This window comes from Betta splendens, chromosome 21 (assembly GCF_900634795.4).
Source record: "Betta splendens chromosome 21, fBetSpl5.4, whole genome shotgun sequence".
In the NCBI taxonomy this organism is placed as follows: domain Eukaryota; kingdom Metazoa; phylum Chordata; class Actinopteri; order Anabantiformes; family Osphronemidae; genus Betta; species Betta splendens.
Window position 1 is genome coordinate 4,094,201 of NC_040899.1, and position 25,489 is coordinate 4,119,689.

General features: G+C 53.3%; 1 protein-coding gene across 2 annotated transcripts; it reads left to right on the forward strand.

Annotated features, from left to right (window-relative positions):
* Window positions 1-568: 568 nt before the first annotated feature.
* On the forward strand, window positions 569-25,193 carry adcy5 (adenylate cyclase 5). Of its 2 annotated transcripts, none has more exons than XM_055505219.1 (21): window positions 569-2,596; window positions 12,399-12,548; window positions 12,814-12,935; window positions 15,184-15,295; window positions 15,705-15,832; window positions 15,921-16,079; window positions 16,159-16,300; window positions 17,082-17,219; window positions 17,710-17,732; window positions 18,181-18,340; window positions 18,704-18,801; window positions 19,173-19,260; window positions 19,834-19,950; window positions 20,027-20,203; window positions 20,886-21,058; window positions 21,154-21,174; window positions 21,461-21,593; window positions 22,176-22,439; window positions 22,511-22,715; window positions 22,797-22,921; window positions 23,366-25,193. In XM_055505219.1, exons 1-21 carry the CDS (start codon window positions 1,682-1,684, stop codon window positions 23,489-23,491), a joined length of 3,576 nt encoding a protein of 1,191 aa, XP_055361194.1. In that variant the 5' UTR covers window positions 569-1,681; the 3' UTR covers window positions 23,492-25,193. The 2 variants fall into 2 exon arrangements, with proteins under 2 accessions (XP_055361194.1, XP_028991761.1); XM_029135928.3 differs by having other exon boundaries at window positions 570-2,596; window positions 20,027-20,197.
* The last annotated feature ends 296 nt before the right edge of the window (window positions 25,194-25,489 follow it).

Below are 25,489 nucleotides of genomic sequence, written 5' to 3' on the forward strand. Positions count from 1 at the left end.
ACCAAACCATCAATTCTACAGTACGTGGACTCAGTTTGACAAAGTGAGACATACAGTACAGTAGTTTACTGGGTTTACTGGGAGGCAGCGCGCAGGCTGGCCCCCGAAGTGAGTGGAGGAGAGAGAGAGAGAGAAAGAGAGAGAGAGAGAGAGAGAGAGAAAGCGAGCGGAAGAGAGAGAGAGAAAGAGAGAGAGAGAGCGGAAGAGTGAGAGAGAGAGAGAGAGAGAGAGAGAGAGAGAGAGAGCGAGAGAAAAAGCGAGCGGAAGAGAGAGAGAGAAAGAGAGAGAGAGCGGAAGAGTGAGAGAAAGAGAGAGAGAGAGAGAGAGAGAGAGAAAGCGAGCGGAAGAGAGAGAGAGAAAGAGAGAGAGAGCGGAAGAGTGAGAGAAAGAGAGAGAGAGAGAGAGAGATAGAGAGGGGGAGAGGAAGGGGGAGGGGGGCAGCTGCACGCGCAGACCCGCCCATTCATCGAAAGCGCCCAGGGGGTCGCGCAGCCTTTCGTTTGGAGTGACCAGCCCCTCGTCCAATCAGCGCGCGCCGTAGCCTGACTCACCCTTTCCCTTTTTCCAATGGAGGCGCGGCAGAAAGGCGGCCTGCAGGAAGCACACTTGGTTGAATGGCCATTAGAGCAGCAGTCAGCGGTAACATGCTATGATGCCACGCTCCTAACAGACGCCGCGTTCGGACCGAGCCAGGCCGCCGGAGCACACGTTGGCACCGGGCGCGGACTCCGCGAGCGGCTGCGGTCGTAGGCGACGTGCCGCGCGTCCGCCTCGCGCGGACTCGCGCGGACTCGTGCGGCTTCGAACGAACCCCGGGAGTCGCTCCGTGGGCTTCACGGGACCGATGCTCGCGGGTCGGACGTGGATTCGGCGCAGAGGCTGGTGACGGAACCGAGCGAGCGGCATCGCGGGCGACACCATGGACGAGGGAGCGGCGTTGTGCGGCTGCGAGCGGAGGCTGAGGAGACGGAGCGGCTGAGGCGCCTCCGCTCCCGGCATCGTGATGATGCTTTTTAGCCAAACGCGACGCTCCCGCCTGCGTCCAGGATGCAGCGCCCGGTGAACACAGGTGCACCCAGGCTTGACAGCACCGAATAAGCGGCGTCAACATGGGATTCCCGCTTTCATCTCCTCCCACGTTTCTCTTTCGTGCGCGCAAGCCGCTCGGACGAGCGTCGGCGGCGCGTCTCTGATCCACAGCCTGATCGATGGTGTCGCTGTGACCGCTGGCGACGAGCTCGTCTGAGTTGTGTAATGGTTTATCATCCACGGCGCACTGCCGTGAAACACGTCCACGGGTGGCGCTTAATTGCTTCCAATGATGTAGAGGCAAATCCACCTGGGTCTGACGTCCCCCCTCTCCCGGAGAAACGGCCTCCCCTGTGACTTTGGCGCACGTTTAATTGTTTTTATTCCCGGAGCCCGTCGTCACCTCTGCTTATTAATTTGCACAGCCTCTTGAGGGTTTTTTAACTATTCTGAATTGATGTTCGCCACGCGCTGGGACAGTCGAGTGACGTCCGTAGGTTTTAAAGCAGTAATTATCAGCTATGGAGGAAGACATGTGCTGCGGCTCGTTTTTGGGGACTAAATAGTTCCAGGATCTAGTTTTTCAGCGGACCACAACTTTTCCGGCAGTGTTTATTTGTTCGGCCGCAGTTGTCGCCTCCCGCTCTGCACTATGTCCAGATCCAACAGCGTCAGCCCGCCCGGAGTCGGGGCGCCGGGGCCGAGGGGAGGGACCGAGCACAGATCAGCGTGGGGGGAGTCTGAGTCCGTGGCCAACGGGTGCCCATACTCGGCCAGAGCCGCGCGGAAGAAGCTGAGCAGGACCAGCAGCCGGTGGAGGGAGGAGGACGAGCCGGACGGCCGGCAGCCCGCACGAGCCCCCGCCACGGTGAGCAGGGTCAGCTTCAGGTCCAGGTCCGCCTGGCAGGACCATGGCGAGGAGAACCGGGAGCGGCCGCGCGGCGAGCTGAGGCCCAAGTCCGTGGAGCTGGGTCTGGAGGAGCGGCGCGCCAGGACGCGGGCCGACGACGAGGAGGTCATGGCCGAAGCGGACCTGTCCCTGGGGGCGTGCTGCTCCGGCGTCAGGCGCGTCTTCACGTCCAAGAAGTTCCAGTCGGAGAAGCTGGAGCGGCTCTACCAGCGCTACTTCTTCCGCCTCAACCAGAGCAGCCTGACGATGCTGATGGCGGTGCTGGTGCTGGTCTTCTCCGTCATGCTGGCCTTCCACTGCTCCGGCGGCGCGGCGCGGCCGAGCCCGACCTTCGTGGCCGCGTTCTCGCTGGCCATCGTGCTCACGCTCGTCCTCATGGTGGTGTGCAACCGGAACGCCTTCCACCAGGACCACATGTGGGTCGTGTGCTACGCCGTCATCCTGATGGTGGTGGTGGTGCAGGTGATCGGGGTGCTGCTCGTGCGGCCCAGGTGCGCCTCGGAGGGCATCTGGTGGACGGTGTTCTTCATCCACGTCGTGTACACGCTGCTGCCGGTGCGGATGCGCGCCGCCGTCATCACCGGCCTCGTCCTCTCCGCGGTGCACGTCGCGGTGTCCTGGACGTTGAACGGCGCGGACAGCTTCGCGTGGAAACAGGTACGTGGACGCGTGTGGCACGTGGCTGTTTTAAAGGTGTTCTCCTTGTGTGTTACCACATCTGGACGTGTAATAAACGTGCGGTTACAGCAGTCGCCGCGGAGCCGACGTGCTCCTCATAAAGTGAACGCCTGGCGGTATTTAACGGCATTAATAGCGTTAGTTTCTCCAGCCGTGGACAGTGTGGATGAAGCCGCTCCCACTAATGGCTTTAATGCTCCACTATTATGTAGAGACGCACCTAAAGCAGCTGCTGAGTCCTAATCATGAGAGCGCAGCTCATGAGCCTTCATAAATAAACCTCCCTAAGAACACATGTTTAACTCAGGCTTCATGGATTTGTCTCTGCAGATATTCGGGCTATACTCTCATTCTCACAAATATTTGAATTTTTGGGCAAATCGTGGATTTCCCCTGAAAGCCACGCTGTCATTTGAGGCGGTGCTGTCAGCGTGTGGGAACGAGCTCCTCTGTTTGTTGCTCTTTCCTCACCATGCTGTTGTTTTTAGCATATCTCTTCGCCCCTGTTTACTCGGGAACCGGCCCATTGCTGAGTTCCACCACTGCTGTTTCGTACGGCGTCTCCTGCTCCCGTCGCCAGGTTCCCAGCATGCACCTGCTCATGCTGCGCTGCGGTTGAGTCTCACCTGTAGAGTGTTCTGCTGATGTGCAGGCCACGGTTGCTGCTCTCGCTGCGGTGGATCCCAGGTGAGGCTGAAATCTGACCCTGGGACAGCTTTGCAGATTAGCTGCTTTTTAATCAGGACGAGGAGGCGGCCGACGCGACGCGGCGCGGGATAAAAGTTTGTTGCCCCGTGACTGTGCGTGACCTTTCCCAGGAACCCGGGATGCTTTTTCTAAAGGGATTTGTTGATTGAAAGATTAAAGGGCTTAAAGATGGGCAGGTTAACGCTGCACGGCTGTAGGTGTGCGGTCCATGCGAAGCTGGTGAGTAACTAAAGGGACTTAGCAACAAGAAGGTTTAATCGTTTCATGGTTTTCATGGTTTGAGTTCATGGTCACAGGTTCATAGTAGGCCTCCTGTCGCTTTACTGATGCCCCACATCCTCTCCCTCCGCTCTGACTTGTTGCTCGTTGAATCTGGCCTCTCTCATCCGTGCGCTGAAGGCGCGTTAAGCTCCAGTCAGCGCAGTTTCAGGCCGTTTAACGTGTGCCCCGATGCAGCAGGTCCTGGATGCAGGGGAAGCTGTCCTCGACCCTCCGCTCACGGCCGCTGACGCATTTTCTGCAGCCAGTGCAGAAAAGTGCGCTCCGCTGCTGTAGCTTAGCAACAGAACCCATTTCACCAGCACCGTCCAGCGCCGCTCCCCGGCAGCACCTCCATGGAAGGGCCCGATTGAAGCGCAGATAAACACGAGGGAAGGATCTCACGCGCGAGCGTTTGCTGTGTGAAAGCGGTGTTGGAGACGGCACCGCTCTCGGTGACAGTCGTATTCAGCAAAGGCACCGAAACCCAAAAAACCTGTGAAGCCAAAGCTTCGTGGATCACAGGTGTTTTGGGTTTCGGTGCCTTTGCTGAATATGATTTTTCGTCCTGGCTTTTGCTGCGCGTGGGAATGTTGATTGTCACATCCGTGGCAACGTTGAAGTCATGATGCAGAGGAGCATCTGATCCGTTCGTCCTCCGGGTTCGGGAAACCTCCTTTCTGGACACGGTTTTCTTGCTCTGTAGTGGCAGAAACAGGACGGAAAAAGCAACCACTTGCTCACATGCGGCAATGGTCTCGAGATTGTTTTGGTTCAAGCTTCTGACATTTATAGAGCCATTAACAAAATACTTAAGGCCCTGAGGGCTTCCTGTCCGACTGGAGCTCGTGTGCTGGGTGCTCAGAACTTGTTTTTGTTCACTGAGTTCAGACCAGAGTAAAGTCTTGACCTGTGACATTTGGCGTTGGCAGCGCTGACGATAACATCTGGGGCAAATAGCAGCTGTAAGAGCTGCTGGACCCGCTGACCCTCCTCATGGTTCTGTCTGTGTGAATGAGCGCGTGGTCGGCTAGCTCCACCCGTTGGACCGACGACCTTTGACCCCACCTGCACAAAGCATCAGCGCACCTGTGGCTCCTCTGGACTCGCTCTCCGTCGTACGAACGCCCCATTCTGGCGCCGGTCCCGTCTCAGCGGCTGTGGCGAGCCGGGTCGGACTGTATGCATGCGTGCGCTGCTCGCATGCGGTTACATACTGTAGCGTAGCTCACAGGCCGCCTTTGTCACAGTGGCACGAAGAGTCCATTCAGGCCGCTCTCTGCGTTACGCTAATTTTGGAAAGTTCTGCCATGGTCTGTATTGAATACAAAGCTTTTGTCCTGTCTTCAGGTTGCTGATGGGCAGAAGGGAACACGGCGATTTGCTGTTTCTCATACAAGAGAGTCACCGATGAAAATATGCTTGCTTTGACAATTACAGAGCTGATCCTAGAGCCTATTTACAGACCAGCGCTCTTGATCTCTGTATTATTATTCTGCAAATCTCAGATTCCATTGGAAAGACAAACATTTTTTACGCGGCATTGTCACACAGGGCAGACGGATTTAGGCTGCCTGGCATCAGACCCCACTCTGGCTCCCACAGACCCCTTCATAGTTCTATAGAGGCACCATTGTGAGAGACACATAAAAGCAGCCTGGTCTGGAGGGAGGGGGCGCGGCAGAGGCGACCACCACAATTACCCTCCTGCACCCGGAGCACCAGCGCCTGTGACATAGGTCCCATATGGATCGCAGGCGTGGAACCGATTAATTATGTGATTTTTGATGTGTTCTACTTGATTCTGTCCACATGTGAAGCCGCTGTGAAACGCTTTTGTCACGGTTCACATCTTCGAACCTGACAGATGGATCAATCATTGCAGGATTCCTGGATTATGCCCCTGCAATAATTCCTTTTCCGCTTTCATTCCCCCTCCAGTGACAGATGTGTGTGCATCTGTTTATTCGTGTTATTTTTAGCAACGACTGGTTTCATTGAGCTAAAACTGGCTCTAAAATTACAGATGGTCCAAATCGGGCAGGAAGAGCCGTCGTTGGGCTCTGAGGTTATCATTATCCTGCGGCCGCCTGCCAGCGAAAAGGCCTCGGCGCTCAGATCCCGCTCCAGCGATGCTTTCCACATGTTGCGAGGGTGATGTGGAGCAGCGAAGTAACCCGGGGCGTGATAAGACTGCGAGTCTCCTCACCTGGCCTTATATGGAGGGAGTCTGACCCTCGGCTGCTTTGGAAGCTGAGCAGGATACGACGGATTAAAGGCGTCCTCTTCACGCAGCGTCTGTGCAGTTAATTAAATCATATCCACTGAGTTTCCAGCAGTAGAACCACGGCTCCACACGGATCTCGGGGGATGATGCCGATTTCTCTTTAAAGTGGAGCGCTGGTATGAACAGCTTATGACATACAAATAATGTGGTTTTGGATTCTTCGCCTCATCGTTCTGTTGGCGCCTCTCAGGGTTTCTGTGCCGTTTCCACCCACTCATATGTTTTATTTTTACATTTAAATTATTACTCGACATAATCCGCATGGAAGGATGATAAGACTGAAGCGTTTATTAACAGAGGCTGGTCCTGGTGAACCCAGCCCTGGTTTGATCAGACATAGGCGTCACACACTTTGCCATATTTACATTGGGCCTGACTTCCTTTGGCCCAGTAAATGTGTGAGAGAAGTGTGAGTCTTGGACTGAACCAGACTTTACGCTGTGGAAACTTTGTTCACAGTAGCACGGCGCAGCTTGTAAAGCACCTCCTGCTGACATGCATCTCTGCTGCAAGGCCCCAGTTTAGTCCTACATGTTCCAGAGAGACGTTTCCTGCATTGCGACTTAGACTTTGCAGAAGGAAAAGCTCGGGTCAAACAAACAGATGTTGGTTAAGTCTCACAGGAGGAAGCGCTGAACAAAGATGCAATGTCCTTGCTCTCATTTACGCTACTGGACTAATCCTCTCCCCATCAAACCAGCGAAAGGTGCGAGGCCTGGATGATGAAAGGAAATGAAGCGGTTGCTTCTATAAATAGCTCCAACCCCTCTCACCCAGGCATTCTCCAGCAGCCATGTCCTCAGAAAGCCTCAAGCTGTTGCTATGAAAACAGAGCGGCGGTCGATGCTTCACTCCTTGTGTGCTTTACTTTGCAAATACTATACACATTATGCTATAAAAGATAAACGACTGATAAAAAAAAATCATCACCTGAACTGTAGGAACAGCAGGAATCTCCATCTAACGACGTACACACGGCGTCTACAGGTGCTGGGTCGGAGCCCCAGAGGGAGAACGCAGAAGCAGAGGTCTAATATGGTGGATTTCACTCTCATTAATCCCGCGTTAACACAAACCATGAGGGACGTATGAGATCAATATCCTCTAAATGAGCGGAGAGCAGAGTTTGTCTCCAGCTGAGGTAAAAGGCTCATCTTTACCAAAGGTCACTAAAAGGAGCTTTTCTGAACCAGGGACTCTGGATGTTCCGGAGACGTGTTGTTGACGCGACTAAACAACGGTCTGAGGCTCCTGGCGGCGTCTGCAGTGCGCTCGGCATATTTCTAAGGGTGTTCTAGTGTAAACTGCTGCACAGGCCGGTTGTAACTGAGACTGGGCCCATCAGCCTCCAAAGGCCCCCAGTCTGTTTTGGCTCGGCGCTGTGGAAATCACAGCGTGGGTGTGTTTGATCGCTCAGACAGAACTGTCATGGCCGCTGGCTGCCGGACGGCTCCCAGACACCCAAACACAACAGACGGGCAGACGCAAAACATCACAAGGGCTGTGTGGGTAGAAGTGTGGGGCAGCGGAGCGGCTGAAGCCCCTGCTGGACGCTGACGTGACCTGGATCCTGAAAACCCCTCGAATCCACAAGTGGAAAAAGAACGTCTTACTATTAGACTTTCATAAAGTAGCCTGACTGAACTTTGATAATCCAAGGAGACACTTTGGTCCGGGAGTTGACCATTTATGGCCAGTGGGGTTGACAACCGCATTCTGAAGGAATCCAGGCGGCAGTGAAGGTTCTGACGGGGGAACGGGTCCGTTGCATTCAGTAGCACATGCATTAGTATTAAGAGTGAGAAGACCCAGCAAACGGGTGAAAGCGCTGAACCCGGCCGCCATGAAGAACCGCTCAGGGGTCCTATTCTGAACGTGTGCTGTGCAGTAAAGCTACAAATCTACGAAGTAGAGCTGCACAAGCCGAGGCTGAGCGTTAATATTTATCCCCCGCTGGGTCTGATGGTATGCCTGGTATGTTGGGGACTAGGTACTTCCTCCCACTAAGCTCTCACACACAGAACCCTGCTCGTTCTCCCCCACACACTTCCACCATTATTTAACTTTGCCTGGTGGAATCGTCGGCTCCTGCAGCTTGTAGACGGCTATTAACCGAGTTTGCATTTAAGCATCACTTGATAGCGTTGGGTTTCTACAAAGCTCGTTTAGTCGACTCACGTTTAGTGAGAGTCGCTCTTCTTCTTGCTCAGATAATTGATTGTCTGGTAGTCGGCGTCTGCTCCTTCTGTGGCGTCTTTGCAGTTGGCTGCTGCCTCGTACTCTAGGACTCGCTGTGCAGCCAACTCTACGACCGTCTCCTGCAACCACTGCGTTTCTGGGATTGCTCTCGCTGGCACACTTGGATGGCGCTGAGGTTGCTCAGCGCTGATTCCATCTCGTCTTATCACGAGTCTCGCTAGGTTGAGTCTCGCGTTATCGCTGTTTTATATGAAGGTGAATGGACCCTAGGGTTTAGAGACACTGACGTACGATCCATCCGCATTCACAGGTCTTCTTGTTTATGCTCAGCATAAACCTATTCCGTCGTAGACTTGGCTTTGTGGACGTGTTGCCACGACAACAAGCTCCACATGACAAACCTGTTAATCCACATATGAAGGTGAACTTCCCAACACTCTCCTCTGCAGAGGTGTGCGTTTGGCAGCGCCAGCCAGGGGAATGCATGAGTTTCATTGCAGGACGAGTGGTCCCAGGAGGCCCATAAGTGGTCCTTATTGTGTTTCAGCTCCGGGGCAGACTAGGGGACGCCTCCTCAGCCCTCGTCTTTCCCCTCCATCAGCTCCTCCGCTCACACACTGAGTGGGTTCCAGGATATTTGTAGCTTTGTTTCAGATCATTTCATAAGGCTCTGATGCGGTCTGAGGCCTTAGAGGTAGGATGGAGGCGGAATCCTTTCACCTCCTGGCTTTGAGTAAATCTGTACAGGCATCTTGTACAAGTTGTCATTTCCTCCGTTTGTCAGGGTGCAGAACAACCTGCCTGCCTGTTAAAAGTGAGTTTCTTTCAGACTTGTCAGAGCGTTGGGGACAAATAGATTTGAGCGCTAGGCGTTCACATCAAAGTCTCCCGCGTGGCCGGGGTCTATATTTGGAAGAATCTCCAGTCAGTCTCTCTGCCTCTTCTCTTTTGAAGCACAAGATGAAAAATTAAACGTGCTTTTTCTTCTGTTGGTCGGTGGCCTTGTCTTTCTTCTTCAAAGGCATGACTCACGCGCTGACCTTTCAGTTCCCAGGCGCTCGGCATCTCCTGTGAGGTGCTTGAAAGCATTCGTGTCCCCGTGTGGAAGCCGGACTCCAGAAGTGTTCCCAGCCAAAGCCCAACTCGCTCCGACAGCGTCTTCCACACAGGGTCACGCGTGTTCTGGGGCTTTTTTTAGTGAGATTCTGAAGTTGGATGTTGGAGGACGTCGGCTCATCACAGTGCAGTGACGCTTTCTAGGAGAGTTCTGATCAATTGTTGCTCTTCTGTGTCTCGGTGTGCCAGAATCCTTGAATCTATCTCATCTAATCTAATAATAACACACTACAAACCTCTTGTCTTGTTTGATCGGCGTGTTGCTTCACCTGCTCACAGAGACATTAGAACAAATGAACAGCTTCTCGTTTCATAACGACTGCAGACGTTTGCCCCTCGTGCTCCGGCCCCCGGGCCGCTCAGCGATCAGCACGCAGCACATGACCTGCATTTACCCATAAAGCACAGCGTGCCCCAGGGTGCTGTCCAGGGGTGTGTACTCGTGTAATCAGGAGAATCTAATCAAAAGTAAGAAGTGAAATTCAAAGGGCCTGCTCACCGAGGGGCTAAACGGAGTTAACACGAGCTCGTTCATCTACTGGCTCCATCAGCTGTTTCCTCCAGGAGTTTACAGTCGCACAAATGGAAGATTTCACCTGGAGATGTGGGACTAGCAGAACACGATGTCGTGGGCTGGAACCTCGGCTGTTGGTTCTCAGAGGGAAGCTCTTGTGTAACACATGCCATACGGATCTTAACATCTGGAAGTTCACAGGAACAAAACTTGTTTAGATTGTTTTAGATGTTTTTTTCAGTTTACATAAAAACAACAAAGAGTCAGTGGCAAACCAAAAATACAGACAGAAAACTCTCAGCTCTTTAAACGTAACGTCAGCAACGTGCCTCAGAATGTTTCCAGGAGACGCTGGTGTTTCCTGTTTCAAGTTCAGCGTGAAGACGCTCCCATTTGTCATCGATGCAGTGACCTGCTGGAGTACGCTGCTCTCCAGCACTGATTAATGATGATCCAGATGTGCAGGCCGCCCATACATGGGCCCAGCTGCACCCCGGTTCCAACAGAGGCGATGGTGCTCTTCACATTGTCTGAAGGGCCTGAAGGGAACCGCCCGTCCACAGGCTTTCGGGTTCTTCTTTGTAGGAGGCCACATGACGCGCCGATGGTGCTGAGCGCTGCCTGTGAGCAGAGGTTTATTTACTGCCGCCGCTCGCTGCAGTGGCCTCCATTAATCAGATGATAGCAGAAACAAGGACGCACACATGAGTAAGGAGCGGATCCCCACGGGAGAGCCATCAGGCGAACGGCTTTTATTAGCCGGAGCGTTGTAGCACGCGCCGCTCCGTGTGCCTGGTACCACAGGTACAGTACGTGGGCGTTTGGGGACGTTTAGGCTGGATTTAGGTCGGCTGAACTTGAAAACTTGAGAAGCTGCATGAAAAGTCACCAGTAGAGAAACGCATGCCTGATTATATACGCTAACTGTACTTACAGGCATGGACGCAGATGATAAGCAGCTCTCTGCAGTGACTCGATGATGGAATTCAGCATTCTCACCCTGGGGCACATCTCTCCAATAAATTTGGGAGCTGTGTTTTTTTTTCTGCTCTCACTTCCCTTCTGTGTTGAGGAAAAGACCATAAGTTTCCAAATAAGGTCTGAGTGAGCGCTGGCAGTATTAATAGAATAAGACTGCTGCTGCTGGGGAATATTTGTATTGACCGCTTATAAAAAAAAAAAAAAAAAAAGAAACAACTTTATCTGATGCGTGCCGTTTCTATGGAAGTGTGTGGGTGGCACGCTAGGCTCAGCGGAACTGCAAGTACATCTGCAGCTGGCTCAAAAACAACAACAGAAAACAGGAAGATGCTGTAAACTCCAGCTGCTGTTAGAGAGCTGGGACCTACGTCAAAATAATAGGCGTTATTCCAGATGCACGTATTTACAGCCTCCTTACATCAGCACAGTTTGTAATTTGAATCTTAACATGGGGAATATTATTGAAGGCCTAAATGCATTACTCTGAGTTATATGTTTTCAGTGGGTCTGGAGCAGCATCACTAAGTATCTCCTTTGTGTCCGTCCTCTTGCTGTTCAGGGCCTCACTTCCTGTCAGTCCTCCTTCCTCTGTGTGGTTTTTGCTCAGACCCTCTGAAGCATTTGGACTTGATGAGGTCGAGCCGTGTTTGTGCTGTTTGTTCTCGGTGTGCATGTGAGTCGGCCCATTAAAGGGCTCTACGTACAGAACGGGCCGGTCCCAGGACCCGCCGTAGGCAGCACTGGCTGCTTTTGGGCATGTGACAACTCACGCTGTTTGGTAAGTGGAAACTTGGACGGACGCTGTGAAACCCGGATTAAAAGAGCTTTCGCTGACTGGTGTTGTGCAGCCAGCTCCTGATGGGGTTGAGGGGTTGATTCCAGCGTTGCCCAGGTGCCTCCGTGTGGAGTTTGCATGTTTCGCACACCTCTAGAGAGAACGGGTGAGGGGATCGGAAGCTGCCCATTGCAGCGTCAACAAAGCACAAACTCTGCTGCCAAGTCTATTCAGCGTGAGCCCGTACTTTCAGTCTCATTGAACAAATATGTCAGAGATCTCCAGAATCCCAGTAAGTGCAAACATTTGGGCTGAGAGCGAGTCGGCGGTCAGTTTGCTCTGCGTCGGGGCGGTTTGGCTGATAAGAACGCACTCGGCCCTTTGGCGGTGCCACATCACCGCCACAGCCGGGCAGCGGAGCCAGGAGCGCGTGAATGGGCCCCGGGGCCGCTGCCTGTCAGGCCTCGCTGGCCTGGAGGCTGGGGCGCCCTGTTCCTGCTGCACACAAAGGGGGAACAGAAGCTGCAGGCCTAGAAAACACGGCTCTTTGTGAAGACTTGGGTTCGTTTTTTTCATCGATTTATAGGAAAAAAACCTGAGGAACTGGTCAGAGCTAAAAATGCAGAAAACAAAAATAATGTTTAAATCTGTTTATGATGTTTGAGGACAACCCCAGAGGAAGTCTGATTGTGTGAAGGTTGGGTGGACGCTGAATGATTCCAAACATGTGGTTCTGAGTGTAGTCCCATAGATACATGCCTTCGAGCACATCTGGCCCCAGATGTTCTGAAACAGGCCAAAGATTTGATATCCCTGGTAGAAGGAAAAGACTCATAGACAAAAGTTGTCTTGATTTACGTCTGAGGAGCATCAGGAGCGTGCGGGTTTGAGACCCTGACCTCTGGCTCACACTCCTCTCCCTCTCCCTCTCTGTTTCCCACAGATAGTGTCCAACGTGCTGATCTTCTCCTGCACCAACATCGTGGGCGTGTGCACCCACTACCCGGCCGAGGGCTCCCAGAGGCAGGCCTTCCAGGAGACCAGGGAGTGCATCCAGGCTCGGCTCCACTCCCAGAGGGAAAACCAGCAGCAGGTGAGAGGGAACGGCTTCACGGCGACAGGAGGAACCCCACGCAGCAGGAAGACAGGCCTAAAATAGGAAAACTGGGAAAAAGGGTGAAGCTTTACATGAGATTAGGTTGTTTCCACTTCCAGGTAGAGGGAGCGAGGGGCTCATAGCTGAGCGGCACTCGTTCCTGCTGCAGAGGCTTGTGTTGTTGTGAACAGGTGTGTTTGTCACTCGGCCGCCCCTCCATTTGCATACTGTGTATGTCTGACCTTGCCCCCCCCCCCTGCAGGAGCGCCTCCTGCTCTCAGTGCTTCCCCGACACGTTGCCTTGGAGATGAAAGCCGACATAAACGCCAAGCAGGAAGACATGATGTTCCACAAGATCTACATCCAAAAGCACGACAACGTCAGGTAACGCCGCAGAAGAGGAAGCTGCTAAAAATAACTCTCCACACGACGAGCACAACCAATCAACACATATTATAGGCTTTACTAGATGCTATTTATACTCTCATAACTTCTCATCTCACTACAACTGTCTTTCACTGTGATTATGTATGAATTTATTAGATGCTACATAAAAATGTACCTTTAATATTAAGGTAATGTTTTTGGCCAACAGAGCTGTGAAATAAATCACGACTCTAATCCAGGTTAATCCTTTAACGGTGCAGCCCACGCACAGGCCGCAGCAGAGGAGAGGAGGAGGCTTAAGTGCAGGCGTTGCCATGACGATAGGCAGCATCATATAGAGTGTCTCGCGTGACAGCGTGTTATTGTTTGTAATGCAATGAAATGCTGTAAAGTAAGTTGAAGTTAGAATTTGAGCAAGTAGCAAAACAAGCCGCCGCAGCAGCTGATCTCAGGGTCAGGTGGGAGTCAGGTGGAAGCGTGAACTTTAACACACAATGGATGCTGTTGATGTGCCCCTTTGCATCCCTGTCGGGTAGTGCTCCATGTCCCGCACACAAAGTTCTTTTCATTCGTGTTCGGGCGATCGCTATCAGCTTCGATCAGCTCTGCTTCTTAAAGTTTAGGAGTGGAGTGAGAACAACAGTTCCTCGTGCTGGAGACGAGCGTCTGCCCCCTCCTCCCGGTTTGAGTCAGCGGCCGCCGCTAGGCTGAGCTAGCTTCTGTCTGCTCGCGAGGCAGTGGGCGCCTCACCAGGTGTGAGCAGGTGATTAGGGCTGTGAGAGGCTGAGTCCCAACAGGAAGAGGAGTGACAGGGTTTCAACCAGGTGACTCTTCTACCTGGTCTGAATCAGGAACAGTCCTGAAAACATCACATTTGTTTGTTTCTGCCCATTGAATCCACGTCTAGAGAGTGCAGCGTCTTGTGTGTGTCCTCTGGAGTAAAATGTGTGTTCTGACTAAGGTGTTACACAACCGAGCTTCGGGCTGGACGCTGTGATGCCGCCGGGTCGCCGGCGCGTTCTGAGACGGAGCCCTGTGGCTGTTATGTGGGCCAGCGGCCCCCTGAGCACCAGGACCACATGTGAAGATCATTGCATAAATTAGACGAACTGACCTCACCTTTGTTCCCTATGTTCTAGTTAGAGCGTGTGCAGCGAACACACGCTTTTACTGCGTGCAGATAATGATGCGTTACATGTGTTGCATAAGAGGAAGGACAGCGTGAATACACAGTGCTTTGCAAATGGGAATTGATCATTTCCCTGATCGGGTGGAGCGAGAAAGCGGCGCCCGGGAGCCATTATACTGTATATGATGAGCATTGAACGGAGTTGGATGAAGCGAAGTGAGGACGCTTCCGGATGGATTTGCAGGGAGCCCCCAGCAGAGCTGCTGCCGGGCCGAGCCGCCGGGGGGCAGATAACAGGCCGCTGGCCGGTGCCAGATGAGAGGGGGATCAGAGGGTCCGGCCCTTCCAGCGCAGCACAGCTTGGGTTCAGCCGAGATCTGACCCACAACTGATGCAGGCAGTCGCATGTGAAGGTCTGCGCGGACCCGTCGCCACGTAACGTTCGTCGTGAATGGGCCCTATTTTAATAAAACGAAATGAGCGTCATGTCCCTGGAGTCAGTGCCGCTAACAGGAAGCATCAGCAGGACTTAATGCTGGACGCTAATGGGTGACTCATCACCGAGGCAACCGTGGAATGGGATTTTCCACTGCGCGTGTGCTGCCTGTGTACCTGTACCCAGTGAGGACGGACCGATGAGCCAACAGGAAGCTCAGCGTCACGTGACGCGGGCGTCGGCTCGTTTTCGCTCCGTCCGGGTTCCTCCCGACACCGGCCGAGCGTCTGCTCTCACCCGGCCTCCCGTGGAACAGCTCACAGAGCTCACGCAGGCAATTATTCTCAGAAATGTTCCCCAGCGCTGGGACTCTTAATCCCTTTCAGTCCAAGAGCCAAATTGAGTGAATGTAGGCGTTTTGAAACGCAAGTCAATTAAAAAGTGAGTGTTCTCGACATGCGGGGACAGAATCCAGACTCCAGGTCACAGACACAGGTTTCTCACATGAGTGGGTGAGTCTTACAGCATGAAATCCACCACCTTTAATCACAGAGTCAGTGCGCAGGTAAGAGGATACGAGGCCTTCAGTGTGACTCAGCCCTGAAGGAGGTCACAGAAAGGCCTCGGCTGCGTGTGTTCACTGATGCTGACTCCGTGCGCCTCTCCCTGTGTTTCTGCAGCATCCTGTTCGCAGACATCGAGGGCTTCACCAGCCTGGCGTCCCAGTGCACGGCGCAGGAGCTGGTCATGACGCTCAACGAGCTGTTCGCCCGCTTCGACAAGCTGGCAGCGGTAAGAAGGCGCCGTTTCCACACAGCTGGACTCCAGCTCCAGAACGCGCTCGCTCCTCAGAACCGATGTTCTGTCCGGCGGCCATGACGCTCGGGCCTCGCGTGCGTTCTCAGCGTGTGCCCCCACACAGTGACTCCCTCTGTGTCCTCTGAGCCATGTGCTGACATTCAGCGACACTCAGCAGGTTATCATGAGACACGGCGTTCTCCGGAGCCCGCGGACCCGAGCACGCGCGCACACACACACACACACACACACACACACACACACACACACACACACACACAAGAAGAGATGTCTGAGTTTGAAACTGAATGTTCTACAGCCGCGTGCGCTCGCTGAAGGCACGCGGTCGCTCACGGGAACCGATCGTGACCCAACACAATAAATTCTGGTTGTTTCCGTGCAGGAGAACCACTGTCTGCGGATCAAGATCCTGGGAGACTGCTACTACTGCGTGTCCGGGCTGCCGGAGGCCCGGGCGGATCACGCCCACTGCTGCGTGGAGATGGGCCTGGACATGATCGAGGCCATCTCGTAGGTTCACCCCCCCCCCCCCCCCCCCCTCGCTAAGGTCTGCTACTTCAGGAGCCGGGTGGATGCTGTGTGTGCTGTCTGCCTACAGGCTGGTCCGGGAGGTGACCGGGGTCAACGTCAACATGCGCGTGGGCATCCACAGCGGCCGGGTGCACTGCGGGGTGCTGGGGCTCAGGAAGTGGCAGTTCGACGTGTGGTCCAACGACGTGACGCTGGCCAATCAGATGGAGGCGGGCGGCAAAGCTGGGTGCGTCTCTCTCTGTGGCGCGCGGGTCAGCGTGCGCGGATGCTGAGGCGTCACTGTCTGTGTGGCCTCTCCGTTGCAGGCGCATCCACATCACGAAGGCCACCCTGAACTACCTGAACGGGGACTACGACGTGGAGGCGGGAGCCGGCGGCGAACGCAACGCATACCTGAAGAAGAACAGCATAGAGACCTTCCTCATCGTGGGCTGCAGCCAGAAAAGGGTACAGAACCAAACACAAGCTCTTATGGAGGGAAGCAGGGACGCCTCTGTTGTTGTATTCGTAGCCTCTGACTCCATTAAGCAGACGCCGGGGCTCAAGTGAAGCCACGTGCACCGACGCTCAGCAGAACACAAAGCAGCTTCTCTGACAGCGTCCTGGCGTGGGCGCCTATTCACTCTGCAGCCGCCGCAGGAACGGGGCGTTTTGATGCGTCCGTTAAAGGCCCGCTTCATTTCGACGTGCGCAGCGGCTCGGCTCGAGGCTCGTCAGCGCTGAGAAGCGCGCTTCCTGCCCATTTGTGGATCGACCGGCGAGGTCATCATCGCCTCGCTGCCAGAGCCGCTGTTTGTTTATGGCTGCAGCGCTTTTATCAGCCGCCTCTGTCCCGCGGCCGTATCACAAGCTGCCGCTATTTACAGCGCGTCATGTGAAGCGATATCTTCCTCTCATTTCACTGCTCAGGCCACTGAAGACAGAAGGACGACTGTGCAGTCAATTGATTTGGTTAGTTTTGAAGTATTTATGTCCGAGCCTCGACCCTAAAGCCAGATCTGTGACGAGGGAGAACGGTGGCAGAGCTCGACTGAGCATTTACATTCACTTCCACCTTATTTCTGGTGCTACACACTAAAAGCAACATGTCTCAGTGATATTAGGGCGAACTGCAACCCCGCGGCCCGGCTCTCATCATCAATACTGGAGCCAGTTCAGCGTTTCAAAGTTGATGCAGCGTCAGATCTTTTTTAGAAAGCTGATCTATTTTGTCGCTCCTCTGTCCCAGAAAGAGGAAAAGGCGATGATCGCCAAAATGAACCGGCAGCGGACCAATTCCATGACCCACAACAGCGGACACTGGAGCGACCGGCCGTTCTACAACCACCTGGGCGGGAACCAGGTGTCCAAGGAGATGAAGCGGATGGTGAGTGGCCGCCGTTACAGGCGACGCTGCACGCCGGTGACTCCTGCACACACACCCACAGTGCACGTGAGTCACGTGACCTCATGGAGGAGACGAAGGGACGCTGAGGTGACCTCTGAGACGGTAAAATGCTGACAGCACCTGCTTTCTGCCCAACAGATGACGTTATTAAGCATCTCTTACAGTTTAAATGGAGAAAGCGTCCGTTGAACCTTTTCACATCTTACTAAAATGACAGAAAAGAGCAATAGCAACATCCAACAGCCTCTAGTCTTATTTTGAAATGGGGCCAGCTGCTGCTGATTCTGTTTCTGCTCTGACATACACGTTTTCATCCACAAGAGGGAGCCAGACACTCACACTTGAGCTCATCCTGCTGCAGCCTTTTACTCTGTGACCACGTGTACGTCTCCTCACTGTACTTCATAAGTCGCCTACATCCACACGTTGCAGTTGCCGTTTAATAGCTTTTACCTCCTCTGTTTTTCAGGGCTTCGAAGACCCCAAGGACAAGTAAGCACCTCAGCGTTTCCTTTTTGTGTCAGAGATGTGGAAAAAATAAATAGAAAGGACTGACTGAGCTGATCAATACTGAGCGAGAAGCCCCAGAGGAACTGAAGACATCACTGTGGAGTTTTAGAGCTGCTACTGAATCAAGTCAAACTTAAACCACATTCTTAATTAGCCTCTTCATTTTCTGCCACATATAACACAGTTTTAGATATTTTCCCTACAAAAATGTTCTTGTTTCTGTTTTAGACTAAGCTTGTTTGATGTACACCTTCATCATCCTGATCTGGTTGCTATAGAAACACAAATGTTGTAGTTGATAAGTGCTAGTAATTTATTAAGATCTAGCTCTTGACAGAACTGGATGATTTCTACATTTCTGCTCCAACCTAAAGATTTTTTTATTGCCCTGAAACGCAAATATCATTTACTCTTGTCTTGTTTTTTTCAGGCATTTCATTTTTAGGAACCCACAGGAAAACCTGAACCCAGAGGATGAGGTGGACGAGTTCCTGGGCCGAGCTATCGACGCGCGCAGCATAGACCGCCTGCGATCCGAACACGTCAAGAAGTTCCTGCTCACTTTCAGAGAGCCCGACCTGGAGAAAAAGGTGACACACACACACACACACACACACACACACACACACACACACACACACACACACACACACACACACACACACACACACACACACACACACACACACACACACGCTGCAAACACTGCAGCAAACAGCGGGGCTGCCAACCAATCTTCCCTGGTAGAAAACATTGTGTCCTCTGCCCTTTTCGCTCCCTTGAGGAAGTCCGTCAAAGCCGAGTATAACAGAGGAAGTGGAGTTTAAACGGGAGCGAGAGGCGACTGAAGCAAAGAGGAGGGAGAGCGCCTCCACGCTGGTCCCACTTTGACTTGTTCTGTTGAGCTCTGAAGCGTCTCTCTCTTTCTGAGCGTGTGTCCTCCTGTCCTCCAGTACTCCAAGCAGGTGGACTCCAGGTTCGGGGCCTACGTGGCCTGTGCGTCCCTCGTCTTTCTCTTCATCTGCTGCATCCAGATCCTCATCGTGCCACCGTGAGTACACGCACAGCTCGCTCCTTCTGCCTTTAACCTTTGCAGCCACATGACTCCAGCACGTCGCTCTGATTCTCATGGCGTCTAATAAGCAGAGAGAAAAAGCAGCGTAATAAGAGAGAATCGCACGAAACCTGCAGAGAGCGAAGAACTCAGGTGGATTCAGCCTTTGTGATTCACCTCCATCCCTCAGTATCGATCTGCTTTAGCTTCTCTCTTTATTAACCTTTCTCCTCGACCCTTTCATCTCTCCAGTCCCGTCTCCGTCCTCTTGTCTCTCCTTTACTATTAAATCTCTCTCTCGTCCTTTCATGTAGTGCAGACGCACTCAGACACGGACTGTAACGATCCTGCGTCTTTGTTGTGTGCAGCTCCAGTCTGATGATCGGCTTCTTCGCCTCCTGCCTCCTCATCCTGACCGCCGTCATGTTCGTCTCAGCCGTCTACTGCTGCTTTGGGGTGAGTGAACGTCAAAGTGGCCGCTTCGCTCTCATCCAAGACGGATGAGCGACAATAAGAGCAACTGTGGTGCCGCAAAAAATCCAGCGAGGACGGGTTTGTGTTTGTTGATTTCTCAGCTAATCATGAGATAAAAAATCATCCGGTTGGACAGTTAACCAGTAAATCAAGTGCCAGTGTGATGTCACACATCTGTGCTCAGTCTAATGTCATCGTTAGCAGCATTAACACTCTTTTTCACAACCTCCTCAAAAGCAGCTTCATCCTTTTTAAAATCTGACCCAGAGTCGTTGCCTTTAATAGAAGCGGCAGGGAAGCGTGGGAGGCTTCAGAGCGTTCTGTTCTGTCAGACACTGGTTCCTAATAGAGAATCAGCTCAGAGACAACAGGAGCGCAGACGACCCCACAGCCTTTCTGTTTATTTCCTCCCCACCTGCTGGTGGTCGATGAGGGATAAGATGAAATCACACGTGGTTTCCCAGAAATGAAACCAGACAGACAGTGTATCAGAGACTTACTGAGACTCAACCAGGACGCGTTCGCTGCCTGACCCCACGTCTCCCTCGCCCTCAGCTCTTCCCAGTGCCTCTACAGACGCTCTCTAAGAGGATCGTCCAGTCCCGGCTCAACAGCACGCTGGTGGGCGTCTTCACCATCATCATCGTTTTTCTCTCCGCTTTCATCAACATTGTGAGTTCTCACGGACACGCGTGTCTTTTTCGACCCGTTTCTGCTCCTTTTGACTCTGACCCCCGATCTCGTTCAGTTCACCTGCCGCAGCCACGACCTGCGGAGCTGCATCAGAGCGGAGCTGAACATCAGCCTGGACAGCGTGAGCGCCTGCCACGCCCGCCTGCTCAACTACAGCCTGGACACGCAGCACAGCCCCTGCGGCGACGCCGGCGGCGGCGGAGCGCTCGTTTGCAGCTTCCCTGAGGTACAGGTGTGCTTTGTTTGAGCGCTGGCGCCACTACATTACCTGCGTTGTGTGGCTCCTCATCATGCGTCTGTAAAAGGCCGAGGACCAGCCATTGTGTAGTTGAATGCGCCGTTTGAGTGAATCTTCCAGGTGCCGTGAACATGTGTGAGCAGCAGCCAGCGAGCTGCAACGGCTGCGGTTTGGGCTTTTTTGCAGTCTGAACACGAGCAAGTCGTCTGAAACATATTTAATCTCAGCGATTTCTGCAGAAACACGCGGCTAATGGGACTAATTCCATTAATTATTCCATTAAGTCAAGTCTGGCACAAACGCACAAAGGGGCAGCAGAGGGAGACGAGTAGTGGAAGCGTGGCCGCGTTCTGCACTGGACCCGGCGGCGTCCGTGTTATTGATGGGTACAACCATGATCCTCTCCCGAACATCTGGCGGCGCCTGGTGGGAGATCTGCCGTAGGAACGGCGAGTTGGTCGCAGGGAGGTGTCGGTGTTTATGATGTGCAGCGGAACAAAGGGACGAGGCAGTAATTAAATTAGTTAAGTGCTAACCACTAGTTCGCACAGTGATGTTTCTATTAGCAGTTAAACGCCGGGTTTATCGGCTGTGTTATAACCCCTCCGCTCTGCTCTGCCTGTTTCCCAGTGTAAACATAAAAACGAATGAGCCCCGTGCTCTTCTCTCTCCCCAGTACTTCTCGTCCTGCGTGCTGCTCAGTCTGCTGGCCTGCTCCGTCTTCCTGCAGGTCAGCAGCATCGGCAAGCTCTTCCTCATGCTCTTCATCGAGGCGGTCTACCTCCTCATCATGGAGGTGCCCAAAGTCAGCCTGTTCGACAACCAGGACCTGCTGGTGATGGCCAACGCGTGAGTCACTGCCTCCCTCTGCACCGCCGCTGTGCCTGTTACTCCTGTAGACGCTCTAACAGCTAACCGGCTCCTCTCTGCTCCTTCCCTCACAGCGGCCACGTGAATGGAACAAGGTGAGGCTGATGGCGGCTCCTCGTAGCACACGGGAACCTGCGCCGCCATCCCTTTAACTTAACAGCATCATTATCACTGTGCTGGCACAAATGTAATTATAATGACCTTCTGGCAGCAGATGCTAACGCTAACAAGCCAAGATTTAGAGGACAGCTTGTTTTATTCAGCCGTATTTCATTAAGCCCATCTTAATACACCGTGGCTAATAACATCAGAGGATGAGGACTGATTGAATTTGCTGCGAGCACGTAGCGTGACGCTGTGTTTGCATGTGCCGGCCTCCAGCTGTGCAGTGGACGCCAAGGTTCCGCTGAAGATCGTGACCCCGGTGGTCATCACCGTCTTCGTCCTGGCCCTCTACCTTCACGCCCAGCAGGTGGAGTCCACCGCCAGGCTCGACTTCCTCTGGAAGCTGCAGGTTAGTGGGTGTGGCGACTTCCAGGTTTATGGATTATGCCCCGATCCTTGTCGTGTTCAGCATAATAGTCAGGCGGCGGCTTCAGCGGCGGCTCTGAGGAGCCCGTGTTTTGCTGTTACGCATCACAGCGAGGGCGTGGAGCTTATTGAACACGGGGATCGGAGTCGGAGACGTGGGAGCCAATGTTGTTGCACATTTCTGTTGTTCCTCCGACTCCTCGTCGGGATCATTTGCAGCTACTGATGTTCTCCTCGGGGAGTCAACAAGCTGCAAACGCTCCCGCGCCACTTCCCAGGCCGCCAGCGGGCGAGCGCTCGCTTCTCAAATGAGCAGTGAAGTATTAATGTGGGGCGGACGCTCAAGGGCTCCTTGACGCCTCATGGAGGTTCTGAGGCAGGCGGCACTGCCTGTGGTTCGTAATCCAGTCAAGAGGATAAACAATGATTTATCTGAAAAGCCTTGACTCGCTGAAAGCAGCATTATTTTCCACTAAGTCTCTTAATTGCAGGAAAAGTAAAGTATTAATTGTAATAATGATGAGCACCCGTCATATAGATGCATCTACTCGTGACTGTGTCCTAGGCCACCGAGGAGAAGGAGGAGATGGAGGAACTGCAGGCGTACAACCGCCGCCTCCTCCACAACATCCTCCCCAAAGACGTGGCCGCGCACTTCCTGCAGCGCGAGCGCCGCAACGACGAGCTCTACTACCAGTCCTGCGAGTGCGTGGCCGTCATGTTCGCCTCCATCAGCAACTTCTCCGAGTTCTACGTGGAGCTGGAGGCCAACAACGAGGGGGTGGAGTGCCTGCGGCTGCTCAACGAGATCATCGCCGACTTTGACGAGGTGGGACGCGGCCGCGCACGCGCGTCCGCGGGGTCCTCAGTGGAATGACAGCTGCCCTCTCTGCTCCCCAGATCATCAGCGAGGACCAGTTTCGTCAGCTGGAGAAGATCAAGACCATCGGCTCCACCTACATGGCGGCCTCGGGCCTCAACGACTCCACGTACGACAAGGCCGGGCGCTCGCACATCCGCGCGCTGGCCGACTACGCCATGAGGATGATGGACCAGATGAAATACATCAACGAGCACTCCTTCAACAACTTCAAGATGAAGATAGGTGAGCGGAGGGACAGCGCTGCGGCGTTTAGCACCCGGCGCGTCAGTCCGCTCTAGTCGCCACGTGTTCCTCTTTCCCCAGGTCTCAACATCGGCCCAGTGGTGGCCGGCGTCATCGGGGCCAGGAAGCCTCAGTACGACATCTGGGGGAACACGGTGAACGTGGCGAGTCGCATGGACAGCACGGGCGTGCCGGAGAGGATCCAGGTGAGGGTCCGGCCGCATATTTCGTGATTTCAAGTCAAATCGAGCCGAGGGAGGACAATGAATGCGTGCACGGGCTGAATGGGCTCATTAGTGGCCAGCGCTCTCTCGCATGTTTGACTCCAGGTCAGAACAGCTGCTGCCGCTTCCATTTCGCCATCTTGACGCCAGCTTCAGCCGATTATGCTACAATAATTAGGAATTCATCCACACATAAGCTGCAAAATTGCACTTCACACATGGCTGATGGCTGGATTTAGAAAACCTCTATTCCAGTTAATTAAAAATGGCTATATTGGCTGCGCTGTATCAGACGTGGGATCATTAAAGCTTAATAACTCAAAGCTACTTTGAACACAGATGGAAGCCTTTAATTTAATCTAGTCCGTCTCAGCGCGTTCAAGTCAGGACGACAATGATCTTGTTCCTTCCTCCTCCCGCCTCCAGGTCACCACAGACCTGTACCAGGTCCTCAGCTCCTACAACTACTCTCTGGAGTACAGAGGCGTGGTCACGGTCAAGGGCAAAGGCGAGATGATGACCTACTTCCTCACCAGCGGACCCTCCAGTTAACCTGTGACCTGTGGTCTGAGCCTTAACCCGGCCTCTGATGGACGATGGCTTATGGTGGACTGAGACAGACTCCAGCCCCTCTTCGCAGATCTGACCCTTTCTTAGTCTTGCTGGAGGGGTGAGGAGGTGCTCCCCAAAGCTCGGCCCGCGGAGGAGACATGACCGGAGAGGCCCAGCGAGCCCGAATCTGAAACTCACACCAAAGATTTCAAGTCGGAGCTTAAAGACAGACTTTGGTGGCTCCGTGAGGCCGTAAGCCGTGAAGGAAACGTGTCAGAGAAATTAGTTTTCCTTCATCTGCCAGTTTTTTCCGAGGGGTTGAGACAATTCAGCAGGAAGACGTTCCCTCTCTCTGCCTTTCTCACGCAAACAGCGGTTTTAAGTGTACGTATGATCCTTTGTACTGTATGTGAAGCGCATTGTGTCCGTGTCGTGATACAGGTCCGATGCTCAACCAGCGCCGCGGCAACGTGGGGAGTGGAGGGGCCACAGTGTGTCTTATGTAGGAGAGTCTTGAGTCTTAAACTATTTTTCCACTGACGGACAGAAAACACAGCTTCTCAGCACGCATTCAGCACCAGATCCACGCAGCAACACAAGAGGATGTCAATGAAGAGCTTTTCTAGTCTTCTGCGTTTTGTATTTTGACTTCAGACACCAAACCCTACCAGATATTTTAAGATTCTATATTTTGTACATTAATATATTAGAGAGCTATCTATTAACAGCCGTCTTCAGGTGGACTCGCTCATTTGGTTCAGCAGACGCGCCTCGAGCCCGTTTCCTCTGCGAAGGCACGTCTCACCACTTCCTCCGGACTGGGTTTGAATCGCAGCAGCCGGCGCAGGACGGGGACGCTCAGTCTCGGTGCTCTAAAGCCATTTTGCACTGCTCTCAGCCGTCCACCCCCCAATCAGTCACACGGTACGACCCAATGAATGTCCAATGATCTCCGATGAGGCCTTCTATTATGAACTCTACACTAACAGTAGTGATGCTCATCCACTCAGTCAGCGGTTTTTCCTTTGTTCTTAGTTGCGTCACTGGGGAAGGCGTCGATCAAACGCCTTCAGCCGCACGGCTTCAGCTCCTCTCGACCAAGTCTCAGTACTGAACTAATGTTGGGGACTTTAAAGGATAAGGCAAACATTGGCCTCTGCTACGCTGCTTCAGCCCAGGGGTGACTGGAGATGACGCACGGTGCATCCTCCATGCGCCCATCACCCCGAGGAGGCGGGCGAGCAGTAGAAACGGACCTCAGAGCAATAAAGGAAGCAGGACCTCTAAACAGGGGTTCTAGTGGGTCTGTGTTCACGGGGGAACGTTAAATAACCTAATAAAGCAGAGGTTCAGCAGACGTTTAGCACCAGCCTCATCCTTTAAACGTCGCCTTCACCTCCCTGGAAGGAAGGAAGGAAGGAAGGAAGGAAGGAAGGAAGGAAGGAAGCTCGCAGGCAGAGCGTGGCTGCTGGTGTCTGCTCTGCTGACGCGCTGTGCGGCTGCAGCCTCCACGGTCGCGCCCCAGCGTGAGCGCTCATCCCAGTGGGCTCTGGAGGCGACGGCCAGCGAGTAGAGACGACAGGAGCGAAGAGAGCCTGTGAGCTTCACAGGAACCCGGACGCCGGCGCTTTTTGTTGTCACTTGTTTGCCACTTTTTTTTTATTTTAAACAGTCGAATAAAACTGCTGAGATGTTTCACGGGTTTGATTTCGTGTGGAGTCTTTTCTGCGTCGTCACTGGTTCCTGTCGCTCACCAACAGATGGCAGCAGTGCTGCGTCGCTGCCTTTCAGCTCCTTTGTCTGCTTTGATGGAACGATGCTGCTGATTAACACGTTACAGCTCTAATATTTATATAACTGCATCAAAATGACCTGAGTCTTAGTTTCCTTCATAATTAGTGATGTGTATTCAGGCTCTGGTGCTGCGTGTGTATTAATGGAATGAAAGGCCACTGTACTGCAGGTGGCGGCAGCTAATGAGTGTTTACCTGACTTTTC